Source organism: Pieris napi, chromosome 22, assembly GCF_905475465.1.
Source record: "Pieris napi chromosome 22, ilPieNapi1.2, whole genome shotgun sequence".
Taxonomy (NCBI): Eukaryota; Metazoa; Arthropoda; class Insecta; order Lepidoptera; family Pieridae; genus Pieris; species Pieris napi.
In genome coordinates, this window is record NC_062255.1 from 2393274 (window position 1) to 2413985 (window position 20712).

General features: G+C 33.2%; 1 protein-coding gene across 1 annotated transcript in view; it reads right to left on the reverse strand.

Moving 5' to 3' along the window:
- Positions 1 to 19072, reverse strand: part of LOC125060748 (protein NDNF-like) — a 36947-nt gene extending 17875 nt beyond the window's left edge. The window contains exons 1-5 of the mRNA XM_047665788.1: positions 18777 to 19072; positions 4537 to 4707; positions 3184 to 3296; positions 2445 to 2533; positions 1634 to 1752 (exon numbers count right to left, since the gene is read on the reverse strand). Of these exons, the coding sequence (XP_047521744.1) occupies positions 1634 to 1752; positions 2445 to 2533; positions 3184 to 3296; positions 4537 to 4707; positions 18777 to 18781 (497 nt within the window). The 5' untranslated portion in view covers positions 18782 to 19072. The remainder of the gene's footprint in view (positions 1 to 1633; positions 1753 to 2444; positions 2534 to 3183; positions 3297 to 4536; positions 4708 to 18776) is intronic.
- Between the last annotated feature and the right edge of the window lie 1640 nt (positions 19073 to 20712).

Here is a 20712-nt window from a genome sequence, read left to right on the forward strand (position 1 = left end):
GATAAACAATAAACTACAAGCTCCCTCCTTATCTGATACTGAGACTGATTTGAGCGCGACCGCCGCTGCAAAAACCGCTGTGAGAGTTCGGAAAGTGAGTTACAGAATCGCAAGGCAGGTGTGCTTTTGTATTAAACATGCTGCGTTAACTTGTGTCATTCTGTAGGAGATATATAAAGTACAATAAACACATTTGCCTCAAATTTCAAAAGGTCTTAGGTTTATATTGGTGACAATTTTTTTCCTCCTTAAATTTTTGTTTTAGGTCGGCTTGCTTCCTTCACTTAACGGCCGAGTATTTGCTTTAGGAGACAACTGTATTGGTGTATCAGAGTTTAAAGGCCAGACCTCAGTCTTTAAACACACGATTTGAGTCTCACAATAATATGGTAGTTTTTTGACGTGATAACGTCTTTAAAATCGTTTTAGTCGGGTGACATGTTCAGAAACTTGTGTCACACCAAAACCTCACGAGCGCGATCGCAGGTATAACGAGAGAGAGACGGACCGATCTCCCGTCTCATCTCGAGCGCTGCCAGTCATTCCGTGAATGTATGAAGAAAAATGTATATCATAGTCGAATAAGTAAACTTGTAATTTTACACCCGAAATTTATCATCAAAAGTGTGAATAAAACCATAGATGTAATTTAAAATTTGAAAAAATTGTTATCTTCATTAATTCCTTACTTCCCAAAAACTTATATCACCAATAAGACGTTATCACGTAAACATCTCGATCGTAAACCTACTTTACAAACAACCAATATTTTTTTTAATATAGCAAACGGGCATTGACGTTAAGTGATACCGAATAGAGACTAACATTGCCAGAAAGCTTTCAAGTGAATTTCCGGCTGGTTTTTGTCTGCATCGTTATCATAAACTTACCATCAAAATTTTCTTCTTCTTTTGTTGACAGGAATAAGACGCCTAAAGAGAACTAAACCTTTTGAGTTAATAAAAGTAACCCGAAATCGAACATTACCTTAGTTAAAGCTATTCGTTAGTATTGTAAAAAAAAGGGTGCGTGTACTATGCACGCGCGTAAGAAGTTATACTTCTTTGGATTTCTTTATTTTTTTAAAATATTAAATAATTAATAACAAATATTTAACGTTAGTAATTTAATAATGTTTGGTATTAATAATAATTAATTAGTATTAATAATAATAATTATTTATTATTTTATTATATTATTCATTCAATTTAATAACTACGTATGTTTCATAACCTTTTAACTAAGTAACAATAGGTCTTTGTGAAAAGCATTGCTAAATTTCTTTGAAAAAATAATTAAAACTCCTTTATTTGTTGAAAAGGTAAATGTCATTATGCTCATTCAAAATTCTTGGCATAGCTGCTAACTTCACGCATATTCTATTTCTTTTTACTTGTAGATTGTCTTATTCCCATCTCGCTCGCGCACGCTATAATCACACTGACAACTTTGTGTCTCAGGTGCGCGCGCATCGTAAAATTTAACTCTCATCAATTTTTTATAACGCGCCTAAAGAAGTATAACTTCAAAAATTAGGTCAAAATAATATTATTACCTATTAGCCATAGTCATTGGCTAGATTGTAATTGATGTAAAGTCGCACTCTTTATTGTAAAAAAAAAAATTTTGGTACCTTGGGTCCCAGTTAGCTGAAAGCCTTCGCCCAGATCGCGTGCGTAAGCGCATACGAACGAGTCGCGGAGCCTCCCCCCTTACGCTGACCGCTGCAGCGCCCCCCTTTGATGAGAATAACTGAAAAATAAATAACGCCACTAAATTTTAGCCTTAAGTAATAAGGTTACATCAGATTTTTTTTTATTTTAAAAAATTATAATTATAATTCGCTGGTCGTGTCCACATGTTATAGGGACGGCACCGCTTTTGATATTTTTGTATGTATGTCAATGTATATCACGTGTTTGTCCTAATTTTGTGGCCCAAAATAAAATAAAAAATAAAAAAAATAGTCGCCATTTAATAATCTGAATTGTAAACGAGAACGGCGAATTCTTCACTTTGTCTAATAATAATATGGTTTCGCTTTGTGGGACTGTAGGAAAGTAGGTTTTAAGCCGTTAATGAATTATTCTAATAGTAAATCCCGTTTCTGTTAATATGTTTATTGTTTAGCCTGGAATCGAATTCAGAAATTTCTGGTTATAGTTAATTTAGTTACGTCGTTATTTTGTTTTGTATCACTTAAATTTACCTAAACTCTAACCTATTCCATCCTATACAAAGACAGCCGTTAATAAAGGGTTATAATATGTATCTTTATCTTAGCGTAAATATCTTGTGAGGAAAACTTTACATTAGCTCGTTAAACATAAAATACATTTATTTTTTAACTTTATTTATCGTTGTCAACCAATCTATAATCGATGTTAATTTAGTTATTAAGATATTTTTAACGTAATATTATATGTATTTAATTATTTAATTACCTGTAATATATACCGATCTTCATTTTTTATCACCGCAGACAATGTACTGGTTTCACTTCCACTACTTTCTTGTAGAAGATTCAATTGATCTGTTGAGAACACCTTTAGTTAAACACCCGTTGAATATGTTAATTGTCAATAGTGCGTATTTAAGAGGTCATATTTAAACTTAAATACACCTTTTTTATACCAGCAGAGTCAATATCTAAAATCTATAGTACTATTGTTACGACACTTTTGAACATTGAAAAATTAATTGTGTGTTTACAAAACTTTACTTGGTTTTGTAGGCATTTGGAACTACTAAACTAATCATAGCAGTGATACCAAAACCTACAGAAAATTCTCCCAAGAACCAACTTCAAACACCCTGGACATATTGATTCCCCCTAAATAAGGAGGGAAACCCCCATGTTGGTATCACTGATTCATAGTACAAATGGTGTATTGCCAGCTGTCAGAAACTGACAGTTCAAACCTGTCATTCACTTTTTGACAATTAGCTTTTAAAAATATATAATAATCTCTGGTTTCCGTTTGTGAATATGATTGTCGAGTTAATATTCTACAAATTTTGTTTTTATATTGTAGTAATAAACTGTGTTCTACTTAAATTTTGTTAAATACAATGTGAAATAACATTAAAATTTGTATTTCATTTGGCAAAATATTTTTTTATTAAATTTTTTTTTTTTTAATTAAAATAAATTTTCTTAATCCAAAAATGTATCCAACTTACCGTCTGAACCTTGGAAATGTCCTCTATAGAGAGCCCAATGAAAATCTCTGGAGCAGGGGCTCACTGTGATGTACACCGTTGATTGTAATAATTGTGTTGTGTTTAGCTCCAAACTGAAAGAAGGAAGATATTATAATATATACAATATACATGTCTTGTATCGTATTTTTATGGGATAAAATAAAGTTATATTATAATAATATCTAAGTCGTCTAACGGCAAAGGGAGCGTTCAAGTATTACGTCACGCAAATTTTGGAGATTATTGACCCCCCCCCCATGTAACGCGCCGTAACGTTTTTCTGTATCCAACTGTACTGTACCCAAGTATAGTAAAACGTTTCGTGACCACCACGCATAATTCAATCCCCGCCCCGCCCCGCAACGTTTTACAACAAGGACAAGGACGCCCCCCCCCCCAAATACGTAATACTTGAACGCTCCCAAACGGTTGGACCGTTTGCGCAAAGTAGTTGGAGACAGGGAAACTGAATATGATTCCCAAGAAGCTAAAACTAGTTAAGTTTGTGAATAGGAAGGAAGGGCTTCCTCTTGCCCATAAATATTTAAAGATTTTTTGTGTAAGTGGCGCGGCCGGATTTCTGTGTATCCCGCAGCACTATTTTTGAGTTTGATTTGAGTTTTTTAACGTGTTTTAAGTATAATATTTGCCTCGTGTGAAAGTAAATAGGAGAAGAATAACGCTAATTAAAACTTGAATCTATTTTCAAGAGCTGTCAAAACATTGGACGAAGTTTTACATCATGTCACTCATGATTCAATTACGATGCGGACGAATTCAACGATGACTTTTTATTTATTTAAAAAAATATTCAAACATTTATGTTATTTATGATAGGTGAACAAAATTTGGTCACAATATCTCCGTCCACCGTACGAGTAAAACGAGGTAGTTTTTAACTGAGGTATGTTTCTAGACGTTGGCTTACGCTAGAGACAGGTTACTCTATGGTGCTTAAATTCAAACAGTAGAAAACTGATTTTGTCTTTACAAAGGGATAACATTTTCAAAAAGGCATACACACTAATGAACTTGCAGTGACGCTGCTCAGACTTCAGACTTCAACTAACGCGCCTAAATTCTTTCTTGACGCACTATTAAATAACAATAATTTCGTGAGCTTATTATCGATTGCTTGAAGTGGCGGATTTACAAGTTAGGTAGGTAGAGTGAAGTTTATGTCGCCCACGCCTCTACAATTGTCAGTAAGAGGGAAAACTCATCGGCAATATTTGTAACACACTTCTGTAAAACATCAGAAAATTTTAAAATCTTTTTAATTTCTATTAGGTAGCACCGCAACCGTGTTATGTCGTTCTTTTTGTTACGTACTTTCTGGTCTCCCCTTCATCCAATCTATAGACAGTTTGATTATCCATCGGCAGCCACTCTACCGCTCTAGATTCATGCCTGGTAACCAACACACTTGGAGCTGCAAAGCCAGCACCAGCAGCTTGGAGTATGATCAGCATGAATATACGTACTGCTAGCCGCTTGATAGTTCTGCAAAGAAATAACATATATGTATGAGAACATATAAATAAATATGTAGTGGTACCTAACCGTACAGCGTCTTCAGCGTGCTCATCCCTGAGGTCGTAGGTTCGAACCCCACCTGTGCACCAAAGGACTTTCTATCTACTCGTATGTACGCAACATTCGCACGAATAGTCAAGGAAAACATCGTAAGGAATCCAGCTTGCCTTAGACCTAAAAAGTCGACGGCGTGTGTCAGAATCAGGAGACTGATCACCTACTTGCCTATTAGATTGACAAATGATCATGAAACAAATACAGTAATTTGAAGCCCACACCTAAAAAGGTTCTAGCGCCTCTGATTTAGTTTTTTATTGGTACCCAGCCGGCTTTTAAACACATCCTAAGAACGCTTTACCGCATTACCGCTTCATTCTGCTGACTATGCTCAAAAAACATAAGTCTCCTGTACTGCATACGTAAATATATACATATATATTATGTAGTATGAATGGAATAATATCGAATTGGATTCTAAAATAATATTGTGCGGAAAACCGCAAGTATCCAATCATTGTTTGTGATAATAATGATTGCATTTATAGATAGTAACCCTGATTTCTATTCTATGAAAGCATTTGTTCCGATTTTCAACACAGATTATAAGGTTTTAGATAATTTGACACATGGTTTAAAATTACATTGATAGAAACTTGCGATCTAAGGCCCATAGCCTGTTATTTTTTTCTATTTCAAGTTTGACATACTAGCCTAGTCCTTAATTGGTTTTTTAGAAAAGCTGGCAAAACGGGCAGTAGGCCCACCCGATGTTAAGTGCTACCGCCCCGTACATGGAGACTCTCAAAGCTCGCGAGTGTGTTGCTGGCCTTTTGAAACCTGCGTGACTCAACCCTGAGTCCTGAGATTTCGTATCCTTGATGAATAGGAATTTGAATCGTTTGAAAGTCGTAATTAATCCGACGAGTTCGACTAACGCCCACGCGTTTGGGCCGCCGCGCCGGTACCAGTTCTATGACCATCTTTTTTCGTCTTTTCATTTCGTAATAAGACCCCTGCAGAACATCCATACTGGTACAAATAACCCACTATTTTGTTTCACAATCTCCCGGCCTATATAGAAATTATGTTAAATACTGGCTATAATATAAAAATCAATATTCAAAATTTCATATAAAATTAATATTTCTAATGATACAATTTTGGTTAGTTAATGTTTATTTAAAAGCATTTATACAGATTAGGCCCAACAACATTTATTTTTTATACTGTTTGATTGTATATGGATATAATCTTCAGTATTAGTCTGTAGTAAATACTATAACTCCCTCAATATGCACCCAATATTGTTCATAGATTTAACGTAGGGTTTTCAATACAATTTGAACTTCTACATAGAAACTATTCGAACGGTTAAGTTATATTTTCGTACGTAAAATTCACAACTTCTATTTTTAAATTCCAAGCATATCGCACTGCGCCAACACCCATATAAAAATTAATTATTAATTTTCTAATAATGTTAAAGGCGCAGACTACTAAATGGAACATGCTGATACTTATGCGCGTTTTAATCTGGTAAGACTGTTTTTTTTACGAGCCAAGGCTGTATATTTTTCTCAGGCTCTCGCTTAAGAAATTTATTTATCTATCTATATTTCTCTTTTATTTAAAGCATCCTTGGCCCAGAACTGCACTAACGTTTTTTTCATTCAATCTTTGTTTTTTATTAAAAATCTTTTTTTTTTATTGTCTTTAGCGGAAGTTAGAAGTCAAGTTATAGCCACAGATAACAAACTAATTCATAAAAAAGACTAGCACCCTTTTTTAATCGGTGGTTATTTAAAAAAAACTATTTCTCTTTCTTATATAATTTATTAATATACCGTCTCAAAGGTAAAAGCTGTGTTTATCCAGTCAGTTATTCGGCCTATATTTTTTCAATTACAAGCAAAAACAATTTTAAAAGTTCACACACCGCGTACTCGAATGAGCGTATTGCGAAATAAACATAAATCTACCTTCATACCACAAGAACTCATTGTTCTTAAGGTTCTACAGGTCAAATATATGCACACGAAAACAACCTTCATATTGTTTATAATAAGTGACAGAAACGCGTGTAACATGCAAAATTATTACGTATTCTTTCGTTGCCGGACGATAAATCTCTGCGTAGTTATATGTAGTAAATTCCATAATGATTTAGTGTTTCCATTATTTCTTTAGTGTGAAGTATTGCCGCGTAATTTTAAACCACAGGGATAAAGCTATTGAATACTTTTTCTAGAAGGGAAGTGACCTTATAAATAACCAATTAAACCTTTTTATATCCTTTTTGAGGTTAATAACTTGCCGCCTCTATATATAAACGTTTTTAATCTATATTAATTTGATTTGTTACACGTTTTGTCTTGTAAAGACTAAGTACTTTTATAGACTGCTATAATTTGACGTGGTTTTTTTTTGATAAAATTGTACTGTTATGTCAATAATATTATGATTTATGAACGTATGCAGTTCCATAATGCCCGTACGGAGCAAAAGCAGACAAACTTCTGTTTTATTTATATTTCTTTTTAGCCAAGTAGAAATTAGGCCTACCACTTATATTTTTGTATGTAATGTATTTCAGTTCATCTTACTTTTGTAACCGTGCAGAAGTATTTATTGTGTACAAAGACAAAATGTATTTAATTAAAGGCCGGCTACGCACTTGCGAGCCTTCTGGAAGTGTGTGTCTATGGGCATTATCAAACATCTCCTGTCATCAGTGTCATATAAAAAAAAGAATTGGTATTCGAACTTAACTACTACTTACTAATTTATAATAATAAATATAAGAAAATCAAATAATTGGCAACATTTCAATCTCATAATTAGAACGCATTCAATTAAATGACAGATGCACAGTTGCCAGTTACGAAAAATTTCTACAAGTCTGCTCTTTTCAATCGTGACAATGTTGACATTTAAACGTCTTTTATCACTGGCAATAGTGCTAGTAAAATAAATCTGGATCTAGATTTAATCGAATCCCAGTTATCTTCGTTTTATTGGTACGGATAAGACAAAGGGCGGAGATTATTTTTGTTCAAAATAGGTAGTTAACATTTTATTGACATTACTTTATAATATTAATACATGTTATATTTTTGGACCCGCGTTTTAGAATTAACATAAGTATTAGTATTTAATAAAATTGTTATTATTATTAATCGATACAAAAATTGGTTTATAGTTTACATTCTTTATAAGAAATAGTTGTGTTAGTATAAGTTTTAAAAATTTTATGTTAGATTTTCTTTTTTCTTTTTTAGTGGTATAGTTTTTGTACGGGTTTTTAGGGCAAAAGCCTCCTCCATATATTTCCATTTCTCTTTGTCTTGAGCAACATTTATCCATTATTTCCCGGCTAGTTCTATAATGTCATCTGTTCATCTTTTCTTTTGTCGTCCTATACATCTCTTTCCAGTAGGTCTATTTTGTTATTTTAATTAAAAATACAATTGTTACTATATCTTTCAATACATAGATCATCGGTGTGTGTTTTTGTAATTAAACTTCGAAACGGTTGGACGGGTTTTGGTGAATTTTTTTGTGTGTTCAAGAGGATTCGACAATGTTCTAGATTTATATATATAAATATATATACACAAATACATGATTTTTCTTTAAGTTTGAAATGCTTTGCATATATTTATTAATATTTTACATTATTAATTATGTGTTAAAAAGTAAAATATTAATTATTATTATATAAGTATTTTTTTTCTATTAAATAAAACCAGTGGCCTTTTAAGGTTAGAGTTCAGATTTCTGCATCTGTTTCGTCATCATATGTAAGAGTCTGTTTCTAAGAGGCTGATCACCCAGCCGTAGGTGCCTGATATTATAGACTTTTAGTCTAAATCATACCGGTTCGACCGAGTGTTCAATCCTCACATAGACAGATAGTCCACAGCTGGGGAACGAACCTACGACCTCAGGAATAAGAGTCACTCGCTGGTTACAATATTTCTCGTTGTTTAATATTACAAAGGATTTATATATCTATATATATATAAATGAAACCCGTTTTCCGTTGTCACGACATAACATGAAAACGGCTTGACCGATTTGTCTGATTCATTTTTTATAATATTCCTTGAGGTACGAGGATGGTTTATACAGAGAGAAAAATTAAAAAAAATTGAGTGAAAAAGTCTAAAAACAACACTTTTCTATATTCCCATACAAAATATTCGTAATAATATTTAAAGGCAATTTGTACTTTAATACCATATCATAAAGTTCAAGTGTTAGTGGAGGGGTTCCGGAAAGGTAAATTTTTATTTTTTGACATAATGTATTTGTTGTATTATCAACTTTCTTTTTTTTATCTTACTAGCTAGACCGGTGTCCCTGTTAGGCGGTACGATGTTCGCCAGGCCAGCTAGTATTATTTAATTTATTAAATGTTAAGGAAAGTGTATTAATATTGCAATTAACGGCACCATTGACAACTTTGTTTTACAGGAATGTGTATCTTTATTTCTCCGGAAACTGACCACATTCTTACTGCATGAGACATGAGGCGACTAAACCCTTAGCGCACTTTACGTTAGTTTCAAGTATTCATATACGACGCTACTTCATTATTTGAGAGCTTCAGTTTTTTATCAAGAGTTTTTTTATTAAGAAAGTTTCGTGATAATTTGTCAAAATAATATGTGATCAGCCTCCTCTGCATGACACACGCCGTCGACTTTTTGAGTCTTAAGACACGATTCCTCACGATTTTGACTTCATAGTCAAGCAAATTTTAAATGTCCATAGAAAGAAAATTTATTAATGCACACCTGGGGATCGAACCCACGACCTAAGTATGATCGAACGCTGAAGCCACTAGGCCACCAGGCCAACACTGCTCTACAAGTTGTAACAATGATTAAAAATATATCTATTTGTATTTGGCGCCAATCTCGACACAGATTACATTCCATAGAACTTCTCATCACAGATTCGATATTCGGCCTATTAAGCTACTTTTATGATATTCATCCATCTAAGTAATATATAATTGATAAATATAAATTATTTTAAATTTCAAATCAATGTAGTAGGAACAGAATAAATTCTTTTTTTTTCCCATTTAAAAGGCCTGTCGGCACACCACAATTTCGGGACACTCTCATTCCCGAAGTACATATAAGGAGTTTCTATTGAAAGAAAACAGCCTACAGTTGTATCTTTCAGTCACTCACTTTCAGTCACTCACAAAGTTAATTGTCACTGTCAAACTACGTTAATGTTTCTACCTCACTTCATTTATTTATGATATAAATAAGTAGAAACGGCACGTATTTCAAAACGAATCTTAAGCACTGTGAAAAACAGTGCAATGACACACGTTGTAAAACTAGATTTGAGTAGATATCAATCATGTGTCACAATATCTGCCAAAACCATTAAATTAATATTTAAAATCATCGTGTACTTTTCGTGACATTTTTCACTTATAATACCACAAGAGCTTCAAAATTATCGGGTATTTCCCGATAGGTTCGTTGCAAACAATTAATATAGTCGTCATGACGACTATAAGTCGTCATGACGACTATATTTGTTTGCAGGGAACCTTGAGGGAAATGCCCGATAATTTTGAAGCTCGTGTGGTATTCGGGGGATTATTTTTCCGACCCAAATGTCGGCCAATAGAATTGCACCATGAGACGAAATGTACAGTTAACAAATAAGAATTTCATAATGAATAAAACAACTACTTAATACTTTTCTTGAAGCAACGACCAGAGAAAATTTTCACAAAAAATTATCAGTATAATACCATGTAGGTTGTACCACGTGACGTCGAATGGTGCAATTCTATTGGCCGATATTTGGGTCGGAAAAATAATCTAATAAATTAAATGAGAAGTTGTGGAATCCTCAACAAAATTTATTGCATGACACTCGTCGGACATAAATATGCCAATTTTCAGTCGTTCTTAAATGTTGCGTTAGGTGAAACGTCTATTGGCTATGGAATATTTAACTGCAGTGAGAATTAATTAAAAAAAAATAATTTAGTAAAATAACTTGTAAATAATCATTAATTTATCAAAAAATCCATAATTAAAAAAATATATTTCTATACGTCAGTCATGTGACACAAAACAGTCAGAGATTAGTCAAAACAGCGATGACTTATGACATAATATGTACTTTCCTGTCTAATCCTGATATTATATACTAGTTTAATTTCATTAAATATATGTAATTCAAGAATCATAATTAACACATTAAAAAACTTGACGTTTGTCTACGAGTTTAATTGCGTGATGTGTCATAGACACTGTTGCGACGCCATCTTGCTTATGAAGCATTTTGGCGGGTTCTTGAAATTTGGAATTGTTTAAATTGATTTTTTAGTCTACCTTATCATAATTAAATATATATAATTCGTTCAATACACTAACGAATAATCTGAAATGATTTTTAAACACTCTTCATACATTTTTATAGATACGATCTATATTCAAATCGTAAAGCCAACATTTAAAAAAAAAAATCATGAGAATAAATTTCAGCCTAAGTATTGAAATATGTTTATATTTTAAATTATGAAAGTTAAGATTTATCACATCTTAGCCGAATTATACATAAAATATTAGCAATAGAAATTTATGTATAAACATAATTTAACACGTTGCGTCATTTGGTTTTTGGAGCCGTTAAAAACATATCACGGAAATATAATATACAGTATATTTATACTGTATATATTTCCTTACCGTTCGTATGTTAGACTGTGTCTCAAACATTGAATCGACTGTTACTATAAAACAACAAAAATATAACTATAAATAAACAGTCTGCCGGTCCGTCTGGCGATGTTTTGTGTTCGTCTGTTTTGATGTATTTCTTGATGTTTTCGGATTTGGACATTTGTATAAATAACTCAGGGTTCGCGCTGCTCAGTGCAATTCAAAGATTTATGTTCTTAACACGAAATAATGTCTATGGTTTACGGTTTTTTTCTTTCTCTTCTCTCTGGTGAAACGATTTTTGGTTGATAGGCATGGAAGAATTATCATCTACTTTTCTGTGGTAAATATCCACAGATACAGAACTGAGAGGTTACAATGAGTGTTGAGTGAACAAAAAATTATTGTTTCTCTTTCTCTTTTCTCTGGTGAAACGATTTTTGGTCGATAGTCATAGATGAATCGTCATCTATATTTTTGTGGTATCCACAGATACAGAATTGAGAGATTACCGCGCTATGATTTTTGTATGGACAAAAAATATATAGCAAGAGCAACATGTGCAAAACAAAAAATAGCTTCTTAGAAGTGAACTCTGTTTCACAATAATTCAAAAATATCTATAGTATTAAAAAACACATTAAAAAAACTTCTGCGGGATTAATTATTGTATTTTAAATAGTTTTGGATTGCTTTATGTACGCCTATTATAACTGCTATTTATAAATAAGCAGCTATATAAGTTAGACAAAACACATACGTATAGAAAAAAAAATCAAATCCCGCGCGAAGAACCTTTTGAGGTTGCATTTGTGAATTCCACGCCGCTGTATGATTTTAATACAAATTGAGCAAACTAAATAATTAGTAGGAATTTTCGTACCTATAGGTATGTTATACAATAACTTGATTAAAGAATTTGTAACGGTGTTATATGGCATTAAAAAAAATCACAATTTCTTAAATTTTCGGCTTTATTACAATCGCTTTACATGCGCTTTACACCTCGTATAAATTAATTAATAATTTCACTGTTTAAGTTACTCTTCTGTCTCTTTTCATCACTATATAACAGAAAGAGATAGCTTTATGAAAAAGGAGATATATAGCATGTATTGCTATTTACGTCAAACAAACGTGACAAAACCATAGTTTGTAGAATGAACACTTTGAAAATATTAGTTCACGCATTTTGACTCATTAGTGATGTAGGGTTGTCAAATATCACGCAATATCATCAAATTATAGGTATATTTAATAAAAGCAACTAATTTTTCTTTGGATTTTGGCATGACTGGTGCACGCTTATAACAACAGCCACACTCTCAAATACAAATTCACATACTCTTCCGACATTTCTTCGATTAACATTTTGACACTAAGACTATTTTTATTAAAAAAATGCTTTAAACATGCACCATGTACCACGAAATAATTGTATCTAATCTAGTCCACCCACATACACCACACACCATACAACATAGGGGGTTAGATCAATTTTGTGGCAACCATATTTCTGTCATGAATAGTTTTATATTATTGCGGTTTTTGAGGGAAAGTTTTATCAAAATATTCAAGCGCAGAGACTGCCCAAGGTTCTAAGATATGTTCAGATAATACTATAACTATAGCCGAATTCTGTTATAGAACGTCGAGGTAGAATCTCCTTCCTCACCTTCAAGGAACGGCTAGTAACGCCCTAACAATTATCTATATATATAAAAGAAAGTCGTGTTTGTTACAACACTTATAACTCGAGAACGGCTGGACCGATTGCCATGGTTTTTGATTTGTTGGATTTGTTTCCGTCCCGAATAGCAGAATAAGCAAAAATATCGGATAAGTTATCGAATAACAATAAATTAATTAATTAATTTTACGAATGCAAAAACCATATGGTGCCATCTGTTGACAAAACTACGCATCATTTTACGTCGAATTCGTGTCAGTTCAAGAAATTCCGATCTTGAGGTGAATGAGGAGATGCATAACCATGCTTTGATCCTGATCAAAAGATGTTGGATATCAGAAAGTGCTTAACATGCAGTATCGCCATATTGACGCTAGATGCCTAATGTGTAAAACTGCCATTCTTCTTTCGCAATGGCAAGCAATAAAACATTTCTGTATTTGCAAAGAAGTTGTATTAATGTAATACTTAACATTAATGAAATCCTAAAATAAGTTAAATTAAAGTAACAACGATACAATATAAGGTTGTAGGGCGGAACGAAGTTAGCCAGGTCAGCTAGTATATATATATATTGTATATATATATATATATATATATATATATTTTATTCAAGTTTACCACATCATACATAATAGCTACTATATCTACGTATGACAATTTAAGTAAACCAAAAAATACAATTAAAATATATACAAGATAAAATAAAAATACCGTAAATTTTTGTTAGTTACAAAAATAAATTACCAGCATAACAGCGGATTAGGTACGAGGCATTTAACAATGCTTTCTTTAAAATTGATCAGCCCACTACCGAATATATCCAGCTCCTAACTGTTTAATACGTTAAAATGGTGAAGAATTCGAATGAGAGGAGCCCGAACTCCTGAGGTGGTTTTTACATATACGTTATGCCCGTTCATATTTTTAATATGTTAGATTTTATTTAAAAAAAACTTTTCCTTATTAAAATAAAAGTCCAGCTACCTTAGCCCATAGAAAGATTTCAAATATTTTATAATCAAATTTTGATATACCTATCACACAATAGCTCCGACGACAAAACAGTCGAGGAATTTGCCAAAGAAATTATAATTAAAAAAATGCTATCAAAGTTAGGTCGACTTATAATTTTTAATATGTTGTATTTTATGGAAAAACACGTAAATCTGGTACCATCCCAGACTTGCTATTTATTTTATCTAATTTTTAATTACCAGTGGGTAACATAAACGAAAGCAATTAACTTGTAATTAAACTTGCGTGTGCGCAACCCTATAGGTGTTAATACAGGATGTTATGACTTTTGAATCCTTTAATCGTTAAATCCCGTTTATTTTCGCAATTACTTGGAAATTGTTTAATGTTGTTTCAATTGGGTGTATAATGATTTAGTAGTTCAGGAATATTGTCTCGGGTTCGATTTGTGTATGTGAAAATAAACTGTATAGTTGTGGACACGTTAGCTCCGTCTCACCTCCGGACAAGCAAAAATACTGCTTGCTGCAGAGCAGGCTTAAAACAAATAAACGGCTCAAATATAAGAGTCCTCCAACTTTGATTTTGTTCCCGTTGGACTCTTGGACCGTGGGGTTCAAGTGCACGGGCTCTTATTAAAGATTTAAGTTGTAGATAGTACCGGTGACCCCAGAGCTGGTGCTTTCCTCGCTCAACGAATAAGTATCGCACTGCCACAGGGACCAAACTTTTTAAATTTGTTTCATTTTTCTATTTATTATTACTATTTAGGTTGGTTTATAATTTTTATTGTTTTTCGTTAGTTATTTCAGTTGTCTAAAGACGCATGGGTCCGCCAAGTATCCGCGAGGTAAAAGGACTCAGCAAAATATCTTCATGGAGTTTCTTTAAATGTTCATTTTTCATCACAGTTTTAGTTCTTAATAGTAAGTAATAATTCCAAATTCAATTGTTTAACAAACAAATGCACTCAAATGACCGTACGTGCCTGGCTCAGTCAATGTAATGCGATATGTTTTACTTTCAATTATTTCTCGAGAACGTTTTGTATTGTTTTAACAACTAATTTAAGTTTTGTTTTTGTTAACACTTGTTCGCCGGGGCTTATCTATAACTTAACCTCAACAAAACATCGTAAGAGACATTGCGTTTCTATGCCTATTCTACAAATTGTACTATGGAAAGTGTTCTGATAAGTTGTTTGGTTTGATCCCTGCCTCGTTTCAACACCGTACGAGCCGGATTAATTCAAAATTTCATCCGTATCTTCTTGATGGCTGAAAGTTATCCACGGCTTTCTTTTTCAAACAAGCGAACTGTGGAATCGACTCCTGGTAGGGGTCTTCCCGGGTCGACCTTCAGTTGTTTATCGAAAGAGTATACTCCTCCCTCAAAGGCCGGCCACTCACCCACTAAATTGGATGTCCGTGGTCTGCGATTAGTGTCTTTTTTGGGCGTCCCTTAGGATGGTTTATTAAAAAATCTATCATATTTAAAAAAAAGAATACGAAATTGACGTCTCAAGCACAGCTGATGACCACCAGCCAGGATACAGAAGTATATCAAACGATGGCTCTTGAAGTATAATAACCTAAAATATTAATCATAAAACTGTAAGGTGTTTTGCGAGCTTTCCAATCATGATCGATGGGTTTATTAAAGTACGCAGTGCCAACCGAAGTCGCTCGCGCCAAATATATCCTTGGAAGTTAGCTAACTAGACTTAAAATATTTCTTTTACATAGTGCAAACCAGTGTTGGCCTAGTGGCTTCAGCGTGCGCCTCTCCTCCCTGAGGTCGAAGGTCCGACCCCGGATGTGCACCAATGAACGTTCTATATGCGCCTTGAATATTTGCTCAAACGATGAAGGAAAATATTGTGAGGGAACCGGCTTCCCTTAGACCAAAAAATCGACGGCGTGTGTCAGGCACAGGATGCATTACCTACTTACAGATACAGCAATCTGAGGCCCAGTCCTAAAAGTAACGGCACTGATATATTTTTTATTTTTATTGTTGAATAAGTCCTAGATACTCAGAAGTTTTATTTAACCTCTTGGTAATCTATATGCGCCTACGCAGCCTCCAAACTTTTTTCTTTCGGCCGATTTACCGTCACACGTACAATTATATATTTTTCATACTCTAGGTTGGGGGCCTACGGAGCATCCATAAACGGCAGATACTACAGTCCATGGAGATCCATGTTACAGGATGCACTGCCGGTCTTTAAGAGAGGATTTAGACTCTTTCTAAAATCCTATGTTGGGTTATTAAAGTCAATTAAAGAGATTTTTTCCAATGTTGCAACCCGTCAGAAACTACTGCCGAGGGAAACCTGAAATTAGGAAGATTGGTCTTACTCGATTAGACCTAGGCCAAATATATATTACTGTAATGTCTTGAGTTTTAACACATTTTTTATATATTATTCATTAACTAGTTATTATAATAATGTCTATATACACACAATACATACAAGCCAACACAAACATGAAACACGGTTAACTGTTATTATGAATAAAATCTTATATATTGAAAATGAAAAGATTAGTAAGAAAAACGGATTACTAAAATTGAAATTGCCATTTTAAGGCTTACACTCTTAACCATACACAATAATAATAATAAAAAATGCACAGAAAGATTCCTAACAATTTTTAAAAGTTTGGTCCCTTCACTCAAAAGTATTTAAAATTAAGGTATAATTTTTGGTATTCAAACCTCACCAAATTTATATTAGATTAGCCTCTTTTTAAACTGATTTAAATAAATACTTATTCATTTGAATACTATTAAAATCCCTTTTTTATATACATATACATGTATGTAAATAGTAAGTATTATATTTATTTCCTGTCAGTTTCCGTATCATAAATTTGTATGCTGATTCTATTACCATAGCATTAGACTATGTTTATATAACTGTGAACATTCTTATGCCTTTTATGACGTCAATTTTGGGCTTCAACGTTTGTATGATTTTTGAAAACAGGATGAGGTTATGAGCCTCTTCTAGTGACTATATTTATTCTATATATATATATATATATATATATGTTAGAGATTGTGCGGAAAAAGTAACGCCGTGGGACTAAACTTTTTTGTTGTGTTGGCAACACTGTTATGTCATTCGAGTTCGACAGTAAATTGATAGTAGATATGAAAAAATATATAAGTTTTGTGAATAAATGAAAAGGCGTAATAGCAAATTACATTTTTTGATGATTTTGAATTAATAGACAGTTTCAGTTTAAGAAATCAGAAAATAACCTATATTAGTAAATGCAAAAGACGATCGCGCCCTTCGCTTGATCGTGATTGGTTGAACGTAATAAAGGGTTACGTGTGTCTGTTATTGGACTAGTTGTTGACCAACCATAGTCAATATAAACGCGCCTACCTTTCGTCTTTTGTTTTACGTAATCACCCGCCGGATCAGAGTTCGATGATCATGCACTTTTCGAACGCCAGTAGTTAATAGCTTTGTTATGGAATTAACTATTAAGCTAAATCTAACAAAATCTTTTATAACTTAATTGTTTTTAAAACGCTCAGATGGACGACATTTGACGGTTAAACCACTGAACATGTGTTTATTAAAACTATTATATATTAATTTATATTTCAAATACCCTAACTCCTTTTATCATATAACCGAAAAACAATCGTTCTTCTTCCGCCAGTCCAACATCAAACTTGACAGTCTTCCTGGAATTGACAGCTGACATTTGACATTTCACTCATCACTAAGCGATCCACTAATTCGCTGTAAACAAATCGATTGTAACTCGATCCTTGCATGTCGCACGTTTAAGTAATAAATTGATGTATTATGTATCGTGGTAAGTGGGACGGTAGGGCTTCATTATTATGTTACAAGGGGTTAAATGTATCGATTGATGCCCTTTGCATCATAAAATGTACAGTCTATATATGGGCTTAGTCTTCTATCCACGTAAAGGAATGCAGTTTTTGTTTTTGTTTTGAAGAAAAGGTTCTATAGATTTTTAATCGATATTGCGAAAAATATCACGTATAATTTGATAAATATAATATTTTCGTAAACCAAAATTATATGTTTTTACTTTAATTGCCTGTTGGTTAGCATTTTCAACCTAGTAAGTACAAGGTGCATATGGAGGCTTCGATTCCCGACGATACACTACCTGTTTCAAGTACCTTACTACATCAGATGGAAATTACTTCTATTTCTTATATTTTTTTACAGTTCAGAAATAAATGAATAATGAACATACCCTGATTAACTAAAAATAAGCTAATATTTTGAGTACAATTTCGTTTAATAAAATTTCTTTGTTTTCAATACACTCTCTTGATCAGTCTCAGTTGATCTAATATCTTATTTTCGATGCAAATCCTTTTAAGTTTTTTCATTGACAACTTATTGTTACTTTGATAGCGATTAATTAACACGTAGATAATATATATATGTATATAACATATGATTAATCCTAGCTATGATTTTAAATATGAGTATTTATTAAAAAGCTTTTTCTCCGCTTCACCAATTTAAATGAATTTGAACGGGGCAAAAATATAAATAGTTTATTGTATGATATTAATTAGTATGTGCCTTAAACTCACGAAATGTATTTCTTTATACACACACATTTAAATCGAATAAAACATAAAAACCTTACCCCATATTGGCTTTTCACAATTTGACACAAAACCACTTCGTACAACATTCAACGGGAAATAGTCCACAAATATAAAAACAACGACGTTTATAAAGACATATTTGAAATTCAATGTGATCATGAAAAATTGCTTTGAATTTGGAACCGATTTAAATGCGGCAAGTGGATGGCTCCCGCTGATTGCGAGTTTACATTTTTATGACAATTCGAAATTTGAATTCGCGTAAGTGTTTTCGGTAGCAAGTACTGTGCGTGACGCACGCGCCGAGCCAACTGCAACGATCATGCGTGTGCAGCGGGCGCCTAGCGATGCATCGCTATCAAATAAACAAAAACTACGCGAGGGGTGCTCAATCTTAGGCCGAGCTTTAAGCTTAGTCATTCTAGAGAAAGTTTTGTATTTATATGCATTAATAAAGTGATATGATGACAATACAAAGTTGATAATGGGGAATTAAATTGTTTGAAAGGTTTTTCGTTAATTGAATTATGGAAGCTGTTACATCGAAAATAAATACGATCTATTAAAATTACGTTAAATTTTAAACGTTTGTTATATGGTTATTGAAACAGTTATCATGTCATGTCATATCAAATCATGAGACGATTCTTTAAATTAAAGCTTTATTATAAGCTTTATCGTACAATAAAGCTTTATCCTTATCAGAATGCCAAATCGTAAAATGACTGCTTCACGACTGATTTAAGCGCGACCGCCGCTGCGAAAACCGCAGTGAGAGTTCGAAAAGTGAGTTACAGAATCGCAAAGCTGTTAGCCTAAAATAATTCTACCTACTTGTCATGTGTTCCAATTTTAAATAATTCGAATATTTTTGGGCTTTAAACAGTTGTTTCTATTACTTATTTCACCAGTATACATTTGAAAATAACGTTCTAGTTTTTTGAATGTAATCGTTTCGATAAAAATATTGACAGATTGAGAGTAAGTCATCTATTTCATCTGGCCTTCCGATGCGGAAGCATACAAATGATTTATGCTTTATTACACTAATATGTGCCGCATGACGTCTTTTCACACTGTTAAATTTATTTCTATGACGTTATCATACTATAGTTTTTATAAAAATTGTATAGAGACATGTTTATTTTAATGTTTATGTGTGAGTGTCAAGTGTCAAAACCATCTCATATGAACAGAAACGTATACAATCTTAGCCCACAGGCAAAGGTTTAATGCTTTTGAAATGTGGTGCTAGAGGCGGATGTTAAGAATATCGTTCACCAATGCCTCACCAGCTCCATTTGACAACCATATGTCGACAACATATAATTTCGAGCTTTGGTCACACAATGCGTTGAGGCTGAGAACCTCGTTGGCAACACCGAAGGCAAAAGGTCGCGATGACGTTCGCCAACGAGATGGACTGATCAAGCTGACTCTTCGTCCTCAAAATTCTACACAGTTCTAAAAGAAGTGCAGTACCGGAATGGGTAGAGGAAAATTATTCGCGGCAGATCTTACTATACAGCTGACTACGATAAGTGAACCAGAGGGAGAGGAAATACCTTAGTTACTCAGGACGGCAGAAACAGGCTGATAAGAGAAGCATTCAAGTAAGTAAGAGAAATTGCAGAAATATATCTAATTGCCAATGTAACCGTGCTATTCCTCTTTTGACTTCCGATTTATGTATATGTTGCATTTTCAATTTTTCACTAAAAAGGCGAGTGTCTATGACGAATTTCCTATAATTTTTCTTCATATTACAAGCGAGTAAATGCATATAGAAAGGTCAATTGGAGCAAGAACTCACTAACTCGAGTTGAGAGTTCCACCCTCAACTACTATAGGTACTAGTTCTACTACTTAACGATTAGACGAACACGGCTCAATTTGAAAAAAAAAACTCTTAAATACATCTCAATCTTTTTGTTATTATATCAATTTATATCACCAGGAAATATTTTATTTCGC